This window comes from Clinocottus analis, unplaced genomic scaffold (assembly GCF_023055335.1).
Source record: "Clinocottus analis isolate CAN_PGR_092001 unplaced genomic scaffold, fCliAna1.0.p SCAF_20, whole genome shotgun sequence".
In the NCBI taxonomy this organism is placed as follows: domain Eukaryota; kingdom Metazoa; phylum Chordata; class Actinopteri; order Perciformes; family Cottidae; genus Clinocottus; species Clinocottus analis.
In genome coordinates this window covers 15,524,404-15,541,903 of record NW_027175932.1, presented here as the reverse complement: position 1 = coordinate 15,541,903, position 17,500 = coordinate 15,524,404, and the positions used below count along the sequence as shown (strand labels likewise).

At 45.0% G+C, this 17,500-nt stretch overlaps 1 protein-coding gene across 1 annotated transcript in view; it reads left to right on the top strand.

The window, feature by feature from the left end:
• The window catches only part of large1 (LARGE xylosyl- and glucuronyltransferase 1), an 87,780-nt gene that overhangs the window by 14,105 nt on the left and 56,175 nt on the right, over positions 1–17,500 (top strand). Inside the window, exons 2-3 of the mRNA XM_068586753.1 lie at positions 4,581–4,767; positions 15,769–16,064. Coding sequence (XP_068442854.1) covers positions 4,662–4,767; positions 15,769–16,064 — 402 coding nt within the window. The 5' untranslated portion in view covers positions 4,581–4,661. The remainder of the gene's footprint in view (positions 1–4,580; positions 4,768–15,768; positions 16,065–17,500) is intronic.

The following is a 17,500-nucleotide window of genomic DNA, read 5'->3' as shown; positions in this document are numbered from 1 at the left end:
GCATTCATTTACACTATGGTGCGTTCAAGCTCCAATCAGGAAAAAGTAGTGTTGGGTAATTTACAACGTTAACATGATATCTTCAAATATAATCTCGTAAAATGTATTCTTTGGTGAGAAACTTGAATAATTCCAGTTGTTTCCTTTTAAAATGGATTATAGAGGAATGATGAGCAGTTTAACTGCATAACACTAGCTCTATGATTATTATATATCAATGAAACTACTCAAGACATCCGGAACGTTTTTATCAAAGCAAATATTTCAAGATGAATACAATAATGCATTTCCTTAATCATCTGCTGAAGGCCTTTCTGGGCTCGTATAGCTGCAGCGACACAAAGTGAGGCGCCGGCCGACCTCCACAGAATGCTAATCAGAGTACTGCCGAGGTAACATAATGAAGTGGAAGGCACCTCCCTCGCACAATCAATACCTGTTACCTCTGGGGGGCGGGGCCTGCTACCTCTTGTGGGTGGGGCCTAGCACTCGGTCAGGACGAAGAGGACGTGTTGACCTTTGGCTCCTCCTCTTTACGCTCATGACACTATTCTTCTCACTTCCTGTTGTTGTCGGGTCTGAGCGCTGATGGAAAGCTCAAAGCCCGCCGAAAGCTTTTCTTTCTAACATTACCCAGCATGCCGTTCTCAGTCATACATTTGTAGAAGTACACTTTGACAAAGTGCATTTTACTCAGCTAAAGAGAGCTGGTTGTGGATTATGAACGAGTTACAAAGTTCTAACCTTTAGTGAGAAGGGCACGCCGTCTCTGAATGCCAAGCGAATGGCCCAAGTTGCATAATCTACATAATGGCGGTATATGAAATGTGATGATATACGTGAAATTACATCTGGCATATTATAATGCCATTTACTTTTTATTTCACCTCATTGAAACACCTGAATTGGGTTTTCTCTCTGGGGAGAAAAGCATCTCACAAAAGGACATATTTTCCATACTTTCATGTATTTCTCTGTCCATCCTGGGTATCATAAATAACACGGTGAAATAAAGCATGGAACGTTGAAAAGCATAGCTCATTACTATGATTATTATTTCATATTGCTCTTTTTCACATTAATGGAGCAATTTAAATGATTTGACATGTCTCAAATCCAAAGTGTTTTTTATTTCACATTTTCCCAGTTTAATTAGTTCTGTGATTGGCTGTTCACACTAGTAGCTGGGTGTGCGTGGGGGCGGGGCCTCGGGCCCCGGCAGCAGGTCACATTGACACCTCATAGAAACTCAGAAGCATGTGCTTCTAACACAATGTTCTGCGGTCTTTCCATCACTCCACTCAGAGGTTCTGCTGTCAGAGGAACGTCTGCTTTGTGTCAGCGGTGAGACGTATTGATCCCGGTGAGCCGGGTGCTAATCGGCGTCTTGTTGCCGCTTTGGCCGGGTGCCATTTATTCATATTTATGCAGTGTGAATAATGAAAGCTGCAGGGCATTAACAAGCTTTTAATGGACAATTGCAAGTGACAAATAACTATCTGATTATTTCAAAGACAATTTGAAGTGTCCATTGAGAGGTCTCGGACCCCCGAGTGCCCTTCAAAGTACAGGTCTTAAGTTATTTATAATCCTTCAGCTTTATTATCATGCTGATGGACACAATCCATTTATTATTGTATCTTCTATATGGCTTTACAAGATTATTGGTGAGTCCAACCAGCGCTGAGGCTATTCATCGGTTACATCGCATGATTCTACCAGTGCGCCCTCTATGGGCAACGCCAGGGAAGGATTCTGGGATACACAATCTGAAAACACTGGATGAGTTTATTGGCTCCAATGAGAATGAACGAGAGGTGAAGACCTCCATGTGTTGGTGAGGAGGAAGCCGCCTCCCAGTGTATTGACGGTATTGTGACTCTATTGTGAAAACAGATGTATAAACTACATATGTATGTTAACTAGCTGTTGCTCCAGAGTGTTGTTATATTGTTTTGATAACATTACTTTAAAATAAAAGCATGCAATACACTAGTTTTTACTTCATTATTGAATTTGGCGCATAATGCGATTAATCGCAGAAAAATCATGCGATTAATCAGTTACATTGTTTCAGCTTTGCCCAGCCCTAATTCATCATCATTTGACTTGTGCTCTAGAAGTGAAGGTAGCAGACAAAGGTCTGTGGATTCCTCAGTATTCATTGCAGACAGAATGGTTGTGTTGACGTGTATAAACTGATGAAATGAAGCCTCTGTAAATCTGTCTCTGTGAGCGTTTCCCGCCTCCACTGCAGCGCCGTCCTTCACACAGCGATCCGATCAGACTCTCGGCATGTTTCCCAATGGCCTCTTTCTACCAATAACCCACTGCTCCCATAATCATCGCTCATCACTTTTAGTGTCAACACAAAGCAATTTGCTATTGAGCCGTGGATATAAAATTCCATTTCTATGAGCTTATTGTTGGGCCACAGGGAAGGCTCATCATTGACATCTCCAGCTATGACTGAACATTTGGAGCCAGGCGATAGATCTCACATTACTTTTTGTACTGGGCAACATTAGAAAAAGTATGGATGTGATTCATCTCCCTCTGGCCTGTGGGTTTTAGTGAGGAAGGGTCTGCTGTGGGGCCAGTTTAGTTTGATTAGGGAGCAACATGGATGGAGTCTGTCATTTGCTAGCTTGTGGACTTTCTGAGATGAAGAACAATATTGACTATTACTGGTTGAAGTCTTCCGCCAGCTTCCCACTTTTTTCCAAGAAAGCTGTTGCACCATAGTCTCTGAAGTCCTTTAAAGGTTCATGTGACACCAGCAGATCTCCTCACACGACTTCTCCAAAATAAGCCTCCTGTCATCTGCTTCTATATGTTGAAGAACCAGCTGAAGGCGCATACGCCACCAACTGGTCTGAAGGAGCACGCTATGTCATCTGACAACGACTCCAGAATGTGTAACTTTCTGGGTTATTACATGTTTTCACAAACCTTTCCTTCACTCTCCTCTCTGCTCCACCCAGAATGCCTTTCCTCCCTCACTCAGTGGTATGACACCTCTCCTGACTGCGCTAATAATTGTCTTCTGTTCAGCATTTGCAATGTAAACCACAATATCCAGTGAAGAGCTAATATCGCACAGGGGTCAAAGGCTAAGGAGCCACTGAAATGACTCACAGTCGGCCTATCGAATCAGTGGTTGTCGTACTCGAGAGACTAGTTTAATCTCCTCTAGCCTCATTTAACCTCGTCTTCACGTTGCCACAATGTAAAACTGTAGCTTCAGTGGAGTTCATTAAGCGTGCTGGAAGTCTGCTCGGCTCCTCTCCTGCATGCTACTGGGTGGCAGCGTGATAATTGGCATTCTGGTTTGTGCATGTGCCAGCCTCCACAGTGTCAGCTAGAGGTATTATGTTCCATCCCTGGGCAGTCTGCTGGAGATTAAGAATCGACTGAGGTCAATGGGGTAATTAGACAAATGTGCTTGTAACGGAAAGAGGATTTTGACTAATATCATATAATGAGACTGCTCCACTCTCTGCCCTGCATCGCACTGGAAACTGACAAATTAGTTTAGGTCATCAAAGTCAGATTAGGATGCGACTGCCTGATTAATCTTTTCAGACTGGCAGGTGGAAACAGATTAAACTGCTTGGTACTTCAGAGTTTGGATTTAAATTGGTTGCGTGTGATGTCATGAGCTCCAGAAGTTGTCTCCACGGGACTCCGCCATGTGACGGGTCATGTCCATCCCCACATGGGTGTTGTGCCATCAGAGGTCAGAGGTCATTTGATATTAATTACACCCTGTAGAGCTGCATCTGCTGGTCTTACTTTGGAAAAGTTGTCTGTTTTAATAATTAGTCGTTACAGAGTTGTATGTTGCTTGCTTGCTGCATAACTTGGACTTGTTTGTACGAATAAGAGCAAATGTAGTGCCCGACTAGAGCTGAGTTAAAATGGGTATGATGTCATGCAAAGTGGCTGAACTTATGTTATTATTATGATCATTATTATTACGTGACAACAGTCTGACACATTCTGGTAAATGGAATAGTACATCAACAACCTTTGTAATAACTGCATTCGTAATAAGCAGCATGACAGCGTGATGAACATAAAGCTGTTTATAAACCGTCGGCGTTTTCCTGCTCGACCGAGACATAAAGTAGATGTCCGAGGGGGAAGAGGCGCAGCGCGGTGGTTTCTTTTTACGAGGAAGTTCATGTGTCTTATGGGGGACGAGGCAAGAGTTGGTCTCAAAGAAAAGCCACAGTGCACCAACATGGCAACATTTGGGATTTGAAGAAAAAATGAGATGTTGATAATTGTTGTGAGGAAATAAAAACCCAATGCGTCGGTCGTCCTGCTCGTTGTGCTGCTGAGTCCGGTGAGAGTCCTCGTGGTAACGTTCGTATGTCGCTCCCATCCGACGTTTGGCTGTTGGAGATGGTTGCTGTCCAACCTTCCATCATGAGTATGTTCTTCAACATGTCTGTTGGCACAGGCGGTTCAGATGCATGTTTCCCTGCAGCAGCAGAAGCCGTGTGCTTAGCTGTGCAGACAGGAAGTGGCAGCACCTTCTCCAACACCTTGTTCCTTCTCTGCCGCTCCTCTAGTGCCATGAATCATTCTGGACCACAGCTGCTCCCCACATAGAGGTCGCTCTACCTCTCTTTCTATCTGCTTCGGACCAGAGGATGCTGGGAATGTGTCGTGGGCGCAGGAAGTTCCTGGCGGCGTCTCTCGCCCTGCTCTTCATCCCGGCACTCACCTGGCTCTACCTGTCCGTCGGGGGCTTCCAGGGTAAGATCTCTAACACACTGCTGGTGCTTTGTAAAGAACAGGCTGGAGAGGGTTTCTGGCCTTCACTTATAAAACCATTTGCCTTTTGAAAACTGGTGATTTGTCACCAAAAGAGCGAGTAAATCCCCTAAAAACAATTAATACGTAGGTGTTGTTGATGGATTCAGGTCTTACTCTTGACATGTAATTACAAGGTATTTTAACTCAACATATTGCGTTAGAAATCTGCATAGCGACTTCCCTCTACTGAACATTTTGTCAAATAGAATTGAGCTGTTGGCCGTTCAGGAACCAGGTGACGGATATGGAAGCAGCTTTGGTCACAAAGATAGATGCATAGCTAGTGCTAATGCTAATTGCTAACATACGCAGAGACCAGCCATGCGTATAAACTCAAATTAACGAAATTGAAAAGGAGTTCAAACTGTATTCTGTCACGATAGCGTAAGCTAGTTGAAGGGGTAGCGGTCCTCATGAACCAATCTGGCCAAATGTTACAGTGAGGTAGACCGATCAGGATGGGACTAGCGAGCTAGCTGGCTAACTACCCGGCCCTCGAGGAGGCAAAGTGAACCACTGAGTGCTTCATCCGCTGTCTGGTGTCAGCAGGGGGCAAGACATTGTTTTCACCTAATAAGCAGTCACTCACACTACAGAGAGGCGGTGATGGTGATGCTTCACTGCTGCGAGAAGGTAAGCCCACAGTAGATGTGCATTGGAGTGACGGCTGGTTAGAGACTACTTGGCTCTGATTGGCTGTTTTCCTTCAGGTGCAGTTGAATCTTTTAAATGTCATTGGGAGAACTACGAGGAGCCTGAGGAACCTGATTGTTTTCACAGATGATCTGTCTCATGACAGCAAATGTGACAAAAAGCAGGTTTTTTCCAACTGTAGCTTATAACTAACAACTAATAATGTTTAATATTTATCCTCTGCCTCTAATCCTTTATCAATTTCAATCTTACAAAAGGAACATTTGTTCACTGTAGACAGTTTGAAGAAAGAAATGTCCTGGACCAAAGTCACCCTGCCCTCCTCTTCCTCTTCTGGAGGTGCTATATTAATGAATTACTGAGGCCTGTCCAAAGTTGATTACTTCCTACAGACAATATAGTCCGGGAGTTCTTGGAGCTACTTTAATGACTTTGACTTGCAGGATTGAAATGCTGCAGTAGTGCCATTATTAATTATGATTAAATTGACAATTTTGACTTGGGGTCACAGTCACTGGAGACTGTATATGTGAATAGGCTCCCATAATGCAATAGCCACCAAAGTCCGCAAAGTAATTATTGGATGTGGCAGTGAATTCCTGTCACTGGGGAGCAGTTTGTGGGACTGTGATAAGTAGTGAGAGGACCTGGCTGCAGGGAGCATCAGCTGGAGGTGAGGCTTGAGTGAGACAGACAGGAGCAATGTGCCTCCACCGGCTCGGACTCTCCTTCCTCACTTCCTCTCCTCTCTCCAAGCCCATCCTGTTGCTCGGCCTCTCTGTTGTTTATCTGCTTGACAGTCTCTGGGGTCTGAGTCTGAATGAGCTGCCACAGAGAAAATAAGGTCTTATCGATGGAGAATATACTGGAGCCATATAGAGGGTCCATGGGACCATGTTCACACACTTTTGTTTTCCAAGGTTCGGGTTGAGGCTGAGTTAGGCCATTACAACTTTATGTTGGACTATCTATTGTCCCAGAAAATATTACAATGAACATTAAGACCATTTGAGGTCAGGTCCATATATTGTATGACTACCTGACCTATCACAGAGTGACCGATTATGAATTCACAAGTGTGCATGTACATGACTATGTAGTCTGCTGCTCTAATGAGAGCAAGAAGACAAAATAAGGAAGTCCAGTATTAGGTGAGTGTAGAGGTCTCAGAAATGTTGTGTGCTGATTTTTGTTTGAATTTGTTTTTAATGGGACGATGATGAAGATGACGGATAAGAGACACAAATGCTGCGTCAAAGGAAACAAAGTGCCTGCCAGTCAGGCAGAAACCTCTGGTTCTGAAAAGTAATGCTCATGCTGATCTGTCCACCAGGGGGTAACTCCTCTGGTTGTATAGAAGTCTATGCTTCATGTGTTTAAATAACCTAAAAGCCACCATGATGTCTACTTCCTACAGTGGCACTGTCATTGTGGGTAAAATGAGAACTTTTGCCCCAGCAGCAGGTGGAAGCGCTATGAAGTGATTGGTGGCAGCGAGCAGCTAATTCTACATCTGGCTTTTAGAAACATGTCTGCTGTTCACCCACTAATGCCAGCTAGAGCGGGTTATTCCACTGGGCCCCTTCCTTGAGGCTGTTACACCTCCTAGAAACACAAGGCCCCTAATGGTTTACGCAGTGACACATCCCAAGCATTTGTTTTTAATCTTCCTACTCAAATATCATAAATACATAAGCTATGTTGTGAAAAACAATTTTCTTCAGCTCAAGGCTAAACCCAAAGTTAAGCTTTGCCTCACTTTCACCTTCTGAAAAAGGTTATCTATCTCATCGTGTCTGGATTATTGCTCAGCTTGTTGCACTTTTCTCCCTGGTGTATCTTCTTCCAGCACATTGCCAAATACTGAAGTTGCCAACTTTAGAATTAATATCCACAAATGCTTTGACGCTGGGCATTTTGGCTTTCCACTCTAATTTGACTTTGGACACTGCCATGCCTCTAATGACCACTGTGGGCCAGACCGTAACAAGGATTAGTGAATGGATAAACCAATGAATAAATGAGCATGAATTACTCTTGTAATCTAGGCCCAGAAAAATAGATTAGTGAATCTCATATTTTATTAAAAGGTGCACTTATGGGGTCTGAAAGATGCCGCTTTATGTTTCATTTCTCAATGACATTAAGTGACTCTCACTTCTTCCTAAAGTTGAAGATGCAAATATTTCTTTTGTTGTCATTATTCACAATGCTGTTTCATTGCTTCATCACTTTGACTTGTGGCTCTTTCATATTCATAAAGAAAGATATGCCCTCAATACAGACCCCGCCTCCTGAACCAATCAAACACAGGCTACCTGAAAGAGGATCTATGTTGCTCCTGGCAACTCGTTGTCCTGACTCTATTGTTCCTGGCAACCCGTTGTCCTGACTCTATTGTTCCTGGCAACCCGTTGTCCTGACTCTATTGTTCCTGGCAACCCGTTGTCCTGACTCTATTGTTCCTGGCAACTCGTTGTCCTGACTCTATTGTTCCTGGCAACCCGTTGTCCTGACTCTATTGTTCCTGGCAACTCGTTGTCCTGACTCTTCGTCTGGACCTTTGGGCCTCCCTTCATCCCTTCATCAGGGGAGCCTTGGTGTCACTTAGCTTTAGTAAAAGATCAATGTTTGGGTCTTAATTAGGTGTTTTCATGGTGTGTGTGTGTGTGTGTGTGTGTGTGTGTGTGTGTGTGTCTGTGTGTGTGTGTGTGTGTGTGTGTGTGTGGATTAACAGGATGATGTTTGATTCATTCATAGTGCCACATGAAGAACATTTATTCTCGACTCGGCACAGGAAGTCGTGTGAAAGCGACATCATTGTTACTGTCTTAAATGTTCTGGTTTCTATTTCAGTCACTTTCTAATTCCATCAGCCCTTGTACCCGTCCCAGTTCTCCCATCATTTAATCAGCAGCTTTGGAGGTGTAATGTGAGTCAGACTGAACATGACAGTTCCAGGTCTCTTCACTTGATTTAGCTCATCGTTCTGCTCCACGAGCTTTGTCTTCCAGTACAAACATTGTCTGCCAGTCATCCCGGTCCAATAGCAGTTGGCATCTCTCGTGGTCTCGGCCACATTGCTGTTGAGAGGTTCTGCTCCTGAGCTGAGCCGCCTGGAGCTCTCCCTGGGCCTCGATGAGGGCCGAGCAGGAAAACACTTCCAAGACTTGTCTCACTTCCTGTTTGTGCTTTCATTGTCATCTTTTGCTCCATTCATGTAGTATGGACTCCTAATTAGGATTGTGTATGAAATATGAAAGCGCCTCAAACAGGCGAACACTTAAGGATGTCCATTTCTTTGTACCATGGTTGCTTTTTACATTTACCATCATTTCCATGAATCAACGGGTGTAATTATTCTAAATGTTTTCCAACAGAGAAACCAACATGAACACATCAGTACATTTAGAAAAAAGGCCCCAAACTCAAGCTAACAGAGTTGTACATCCTGTCCTCCTAGCAGCTCGTTATGTGTTCAAGTGATGCTGCTGTTGTCTTTACAACTTGAAGGATATCATCTGAGCTTTTTTATTGTTGTTCCACAACTTTATGGTGAGCTGAACCACGGGGCTGCACTTTTCTTACAGTATTGATTTGATGTTGGTTTCAGTCTGAACTAAGACTGGTTCACTAAGTGGTTCACTGAGGCTGTGAGCAGTGGAGGGGAATGGCCACACTGCAGCTCTTGTACATGCTGTAGTTACAGGGGTTATCAGAGTCATTTTACAACATGAGCTTAAATGAAGTAAATCATCTCAAAAGAAGCACAGGATGTAGTGCAGCTTCTCTTCAGCAGGTGAAACCTCATCAGTTGGATTGAGGTCAGAGGTCAGACTTCAGCAGTCAAGAACATGTTGCTGTTATGTCTCAACATGAAGAGCATTAAATCCAGTGTGATGGAGTAGATGAGAACATATGAAACTTGTTGACTGCGTTGTATGATTGGCAAGACAAAAGATATAAGCTGGAGTTTCTAGAGCGATGAGAAGATAACGAATGTGAGGTCCACTAAAAGCAGTCTGGACTAAATAGAACTCGTCAGGAGGTGAACTGACAAACTGACTGAAAGCTCCTTGAAAATGCAGTGAGTTTATCAGAAAGCAAAGGGAAACATCCCATTTTTTCCAATTATTGGAGCTTTGTGCTCCTGGAAGCTCTGTGATGTCACCATGATGCAGATGCTGCCCCAGACAGCGAGAGAGAGAGTTCAGACCTCAGGAAGAAGTGCCTCCGTCAGGTCCGTCAGGTCGTGCATCAGATCCTCTTCCAATCATCCTTAAACCATATCTGCTGTTCCTCTCATGACTCCTCCCACAAGGGGACCACAGTGGTGGAGGAGGAGCTTATCACTGTACTGCTGCTGCAGCTCGTCACTGTGCTGTCTGTTGCTGTAATCAAACTCGAGCGTTGCCTAAATGTCTTGTGCTCCAGTAAAGGGGAGCAGCTGACCCTGAAGTGTCTTCGTCCACTAATGTGACTGGTCTCTCGGTGGTCGGTTGGAGTTTTAACAGAAACAGAAAGAAGTTTAACATTCTGGGTGATATGTCCCACCCTACTTCTGCAAACAGTTTGGAGACATGCTAAACATACCCTTTAAAGTGTATTAGCAGTCACTCTGGCGTGAACAGAAGGTCATCAGAGGTCACAACTCACAAGATACCAGGAAGCCTTTCAGCGGCAGACTGAAGGGAAACAGACTGATATGGTATACTGTGTATTTCATGGTGTAATAATGCATAATGCTGAAGGGGCTTCAAACTTGTCATACAGACCACCATCTAAACATCCTCCAACACTCAAGGTCACCAGACAGTCCATCAGCATGATGGCCTCAGATCACACCATCACTTCACTGTCACTGCCAGGGTGAGACAGCTACACACACACACACACACACACACACACACACACACACACACACACACACACACACACACACACACACACACACAATTATGACCTGTTCTCCATGAAGCTAGTGTGAAGCAGGAGGACACAGGATGCTAGTGTGAAGCAGGAGGACACAGGATGCTAGTGTGAAGCAGGAGGACACATGAAGCAGGAGGACACATGAGGCAGGAGGACACATGAAGCAGGAGGACACATGAAGCAGGAGGACACATGAGGCAGGAGGACACATGAGGCAGGAGGACACATGAGGCAGGAGGACACATGAGGCAGGAGGACACATGAGGCAGGAGGACACATGAGGCAGGAGGACACATGAAGGTAATCTCTTCCTCCAGTCTCGAGGTTGGCTGAGGGAGAGTTTGGGTTCCTCGATGCTATTTGCTTCGTCCTCCTTATCCTAGCGATTAGACAAAATGGCGGCTGCTGTTGCCTCTCAGGCTGTGTGCCAGGGGAACAGATGCCATCGCATGATAGATGTGCTGCTGCCGCCCAGCAGATATCTGCCTGATTGCTGTGGAGAGAGCTGATTACATACGTGAATGCTCTGGGAGCACGGCGTCCAAACACACATGAATCACTCAGCATGGAGCGTGGGGCTGCTCGCTGCTCTAAGAGGAACACAAGCTCTGCTGTTCCCTCAGCACGTCTAGTCAGGGGCTCATGTGAAGGAGTCTCATGCCTAACCTTGTGGAGCGCAACTCGGACCTGAGAACGTGATCACCTGAAGGGAACTCTGACCCAAGCGCAGGAACATTTAGGAGACACACAAGGTGAGGTGGACTGAAGCCAGGCTGGAGACAAGAAAGGGGAGGGGCCTCACCACAGGTAAAATGATGCGTCCTTATATCTACACGGTTCCATACGCTCCGTTCCATCGTAACAGATAAGAACCAACTCAAACCTTACATCCCATTTCTCTTCATATTTCATCAGCTCCGTCTGCTCAGAGCAGACTCTCATGGTCATCTGTGCAGCAGCTGATGAAACTACTGTCTCCTGTCAGATCACATCAAGCAGTGATGAAGAACTGCAGACCAGTCATCTGCTAGCACTGTGCAGATATCCCCAAGTATGACATAATTCATGAAGTGTTTGGAATAAACCATTATGAATAAATAAAGTCGTGTCCACAGAGTGACAGATGCAGGATGCTGGACACAAACTGTGAACAGCTGTCCGGTGAGAGTCAGAGCTCTGTCTTCATGAACCTGGCTCATCTTCCTCAACTTCACATAATGAGTAAATTAGCAACGTGTGTAACTAAAGTTGGTGACAGCTCTCAATCACTCCATCTCCTCTTTACCGTCCTACAGTATGAATACATTCATGAGTAATCTGTTCACCATCCAACTTCATAAATGATGTCCAGTGTGAAGGTTGTCCCGGTCATTTTGGAAGCCACCAGTCTGATTCCTGTAATGAAATAAAGACGGTAGTGGAGACTGTGGAACTGTTTGGACTGCTTAAATGAAGAATTAGGAGGGAACAAGTGTTCAGGGATCCCTCCTCCACCAGCACTTTGCTCTCTCTGTAAATCAAAGTGCTCGGCAGTGTCCCTGATTCCCCCTGAAGACCTCTGATCAGCAGCTCATCTCTGTGCATCCATGTGGGCGTGTGGAGGGCTGATGGGAGGCTGAACCAGCTGCATGCACTCACAGGTTGAGTTGGGATTTATAAAAGGAAATAGCTTCCAGGCAGGAGTACACAAGGTTTATCTATCTGAATATGTGCATTTCCTCCTTTGAACGTACAAACATTTAGTGTGCATCCTACGCTCTGCTTTATAAAGGAGTCCCTGGTCCTGTACGTGTGTGGTTTTCATGAATCAGAAATAGATTCCAGGCAGACCGTGGCTCAGATGATGTTGTGTGATCATTACTCTGACCCACAGAGCCCAGTGTCCTGACTGCGAGAAGCCAGAGATGTTGTACACAAGCAGAAGCTAACAACAATCTTGTCATGTTTAGCACTCGTCAGTGTTATGTTATGAGTATTGGTGTTTTTTCATTAGTGTTACAACATTGAACTCAAAATAAAGCTCCAGTGTTCAAAATATTTTTTATATACTGGTACTCTAAGTAACTAAGATTATGAAACGGTAAAATAATTGATGTGAATTCAAGCCGCGACCCTGAGGCCTGAAAATTGTAGCGAATACTGTAGTGTCTTAAAGCTGCATTTTCTCTCCTGACCACCAGGGGGCGACTCCTCTGGTTGCATAGAAGTCTATGCTTCATGTCTTAAAGCTGCATTTTCTCTGCTGACCAGCAGGTGGTGACTCCTCCGGTTGTAAAGAAGTCTATCACAAAGTTACTTGTACAATGAGAAGCTTATTTTGCTGTGTCCTACAAACCAAATTACAATAAAGGTAAAAACTTTTTTTTTAAAACAAGGCACAAAATATAGTAAAGGTATTGCACAAGAATGTGATTACAGTATTGCACAATGTATGTGTAACGTGGTACAAATACATCCAATAAGAAGGTTCAGGAGTTAGATTTAAGTCAAGTTCCTTTGAAAGATTGTAATCCTTTTTCACTGAAATAAAACACATAGTCACACAACAGTTGACCATTTCACTGTTTATTTTGTAACGCATGTAAGCTAAACATGCATTAATAACCTGGTGAGGAATAAAACAGATGTTTCTTACATGTAAATTGTGTTACAATGTGTAAAATGTTGTTTTTCCTGCACTGGGGCAGATTGACTCATGTGCTTTTACAGAGGCTTGTATTGCATGTCATGACACATAACTAAAAGCCTAATGAAGTGGCTCGGCTGCATAAAGGACAGCTGAAAATGCCATATGCCATCTCTGAGTAGCACAAACAAATGGCCGGTTCAGTGGGATTACACTCAGCAAATCCACTCAAATTAATTAAATCTCTGAGTCCAACAGGTGTTTGGTTCAGGATTAGAGGCCCTCCATGGCTGAAAGCCCCCATACTGCCTGCCTCTCTACATTATGCCTACAGTTGGTGGAGAACAAACTAAGCCAACCAGCATGAGGCAGCATTAGCATCTTCACACATAACAAACAGAGACTCATGTCCACTATTACATCAGTGAAGCACATGGGTGTTAAACTGTGTCAGTGGGGACCACCAGCGCTCTCAGTCGGGTAAAGCTAGCTAGAAGGCCTCCTGGTCCCTGGCATACTGTCATTTATGGTGTTCTTCAAGGCTGGAACTTTTCTCCAGTGCCATTGTGAAAGGAGAACCTGTGGTCCTGTGTAATGGTGTCTGACATGTACTGAGGAGAGGCTTCAGGCTGCACCGCTCGGCTCACAGCATTGTTAAAAGATGTCAACACTTTGATCCTCAATGTTGAGCCTCACATACTCAAGACATTCATGGTGATTCCTCTTTAATAGAGATCCCACAGACACTGTGAGCACTTCTAGCATTACATTGCTAGATTGCTAGATGGAAGAAGGTGTAATGTGGTAGATTTGACGAGCGACCAGATTCCATGTTAAGTCAATGCAAAGATGCGCCGCCTGGCAAAAAAAACACGTTTGAGGCGGCGCAAACAGCCCGTTTGATGCGGGGCGACATGAGCGTTTGACACAGATTCGCGTGAGTTCAAATATTCCAACTCCGGCAAAAGAAAACGTTTGGGTCATAGTTGCGTCAGCCAATCAGCGTTGAGAAGCTCTGCCCGCCGCCGTTGCTGATTCAAACTGCTGCCGGTCGCCCGGAAGTAGCGCTGATAGTGGCTGTCATTCAGAAGCTGTTGGGGGACTACGGATAATAATATGAACTCAGACACCATGGAGTTTGATGTTCCGACGTTTGTGAAATTTACACAAGTATAAAGCAGAACTAATGGTTATTTCTTCCATAGTCGTTAGTGGAAAAGATTGCTCTTTTCATTGAGAGAAGTGATGCCGATCAGCCACGCCATCTTTGACACGACGCAATTATAATCGCGCCCCGTTTGTGTGAACTCCCTTTTATTGTCAAGCGAGTAAACTGACATGGTAGACGCAAAATAATTATGCCTCGTTTGTGTGAACACATCGTGATATTAATGGCAGGTATCGTACTGAAGTCATAATTTTGGTATTGTGACAACCCTAAACCAAATAGTGGAGCGGCTGTGGCTCAGGGGAATGAGAGGTCGTCCTGTTACCACAAAGTAACAGGTTCGATCCCCGGTCCCCCCACAGTTCACACGTTGTAGTGTCTCTGAGCACGACAACGCCGAGCTGCTCCCCGGGCGCCCCGCAGGGCAGCCCACCGCTCCCTAATTAAGGAATTTCCCATATATATATATATATATATATATATATATATATATATATATATATATATTTGTACATTCATCAAACATTTCACTTTGACAAAAATGAGAAAATAAATAATTTAAAATGACTTCTCATCTCGTGACGAAGACGTTCAAATCAGTGAATGAAAAGAATAGAATAAAAACACAATATTTTGTATGTAGTCACGTGATGTTGCAGTAAAGTGCTGTCATTCATATTCACACCATCAAGCCCTAAAGACTCTCACACTCAACCAGTTAGCAGCTGACGTCAGTGAGTCCCTGAGGGTTCAGGGCTTGAGGGTTTAGGGTGGGGATTGGGATTGGGTCCATATATCAGTGTGGATTAACCGGGGAAAATGTGTTTTTCTTCTTCTAATCAACAAAGGTAAGCAGCATTTGCTGACTGTAAAGTGATAAAGCGATTCATGTTGCTGTCTTCTTTGGCTCATCTTGGTGATTCTTTGGAGCAGTGGGCTGAAAATTCGGATTATGATATTTATAATTATTGTTATTATTTTAGTTGGTGTTTGAGTTATGTTGAAATGGCTGACTATTTATTGTAGCCACGGTTTTCTTGTTTAATTTGATGTGTAACATTAATATATTTGCTCCTAATTATTGTACTGTCTTAGGCCGCGTTTCCCAGATTTTTCAAGAAGCTCTTAAGCGCTAAGAACGTCTTAGTAACGCTCTTAAGATCTCTGTGTCGTTCTTCGCTCAAGAAGATCTTTCACGAAGAAGGAAACGGATCAGCCTGACCCGCTCTTAACAGCAGAAGGCAGTGAGCGCGTCTGGGAAACACCCCTAACTTAGCGCTGCATCTTAGCCAAACTCTTCTTAAGAGCCTGCTTAAGGCTGCATGAAGGATTGAATCTGGGAAACGCGGCCTTAAACAGTTTACTTATCTTTGTGTCAATCTTGTCCCTATACAGGGCACTTAGGGACTAAAAAAAATATTATATATCGTATATAATATTATTGATATATTGGTATATCCCATTATTGCTATATCATATTGACATATCATTATAATCTTACAATATAAAGTGATCCGTATGCCTGACACAGGTTAACAATGTTAATGTCTTTGACCCGCAGTGAAGCCCCTCCCCCTTTCTCCATTGGAAGCCCAATCATCAACGCCGGTGGGCAGAGCTGGCGAGCGGCAGGCCTTGGAGCAGCGGGTCCGGGCAGTGGAGGAGGAGAACCGGGCCCTGCGCCAGGAGCTGAGTCGCCCCCCCAGGAGCCCGTCTGCACGCCATCCTAACGGTGGCCGTCATGGCAACCAAAGCCGAACCCATTCGGAGGAGGGCACCGGCGACAACGAGGGCCAGAAGGTGGCCGTGGGGAACAGCTCTGACTGCGTGCAGCAGCCAGTGGTGGATAAGTGCGAGGTGAGACGAGTCATAGCTTCAGTAACACAGCCGGTCTCTGTTCCTCTGCTTGTTTATTCATGGAAAGGCTTATCCATATCAAATTATTGAACAATATTATCGCACATCTGAGATTTTCCTCACGTCCTGCGGGCCTGTTCCACAATAAGATCATTGTGATGTAACAACAATCCAATCTGAACAACACTGCAGAACAACAGGCCTGGTGTGAACATTCATGTCAGAAGCAAAAGATCCGTTCTGATAACAGTTGTGCAGAAAGAGAGCAGAGGACTCTGCCTGGACGCTGAGGACTAAAGCAAAGTGAAACCTGCTCAAGGTTACTGCCGCTACAACAGCTTCACTGCTAATGTCTGTTCTGACCCCCCCCCCACACACACACACACACCGCACTGAGCCAGGCCTCAAAGGAGCCGCTCTCACCACGGTGTCATATGTAGATGTGGATTGTACTGAGCATCGCGTAGCCTGTGATCACATGTTACTTTCACACTGTTGCTGTTGCTCTGCAAGGAATTGGTTAGCAGGGGTGTAATAATAATGAAGATTATAATAACACAAACTACAGATTCTTAACACAACGCAGCTCTGATGGTTGGGTGAAAAGACATTTCAACTGGCCATTATCGAGGAAGAGGAGGAGGAGGAGGAGGAGGAGGGGGCGGCACACAGACAACATTGGCTTCCTCTGAGAGATGATTCGCCTTCAGAAGGTGTCTTATCACCTCCCTCTCCTCTCCTCCCACATGAGCTGTCACTATTGAGCCAGCGCTGTTTAAGGGCCAGCAGAGGAGGAGCAGAGGAGGAGCAGAGGAGAAAGCAGAGGAGGAGCAGAGGAGGAGCAGAGGAGGAAGCAGAGGAGGAAGCAGAGGAGGAAGCAGAGGAGGAAGCAGAGGAGGAGCAGAGGAGGAAGCAGAGGAGGAAGCAGAGGAGGAAGCAGAGGAGGAAGCAGAGGAGGAGCAGAGGAGGAAGCAGAGGAGGAAGCAGAGGAGGAAGCAGAGGAGGAGCAGAGGAGGAAGCAGACAGGGCGGTCTGACCGTCTTCCTCAGTGCTTGAACATGACCCGCTCATTTGGAGGGTGACTGAGCCCGGCTGCCCGATCCCTGCAGAGAGAGAACTGTAGGGGCTCTGAGAGGAGAAGAAAAGGTCCAAGGACTTGTGACTTGTCGAGCTGGCATCAGGCAGCGCGCCCAGTGGGGCCGTGACCCGGGGCTGCTCGGGTCCAGCAGAATGTTCAGAACCGCTGAAGGAACGGCGGCTCTCCTTCTATGTCTGATTGGAAGGGGAATTTGTTCCAGCGCAAAAATACCTAGATGTAAATGTGGTGAATTGTGATTTAAATAATGGTTTCCGATACCAGATCTGTCTATATCTGTCAGATCTGTCATCAATACCGGATGTGTAGCATATTACAAATGTGTGACATGTTACAGATG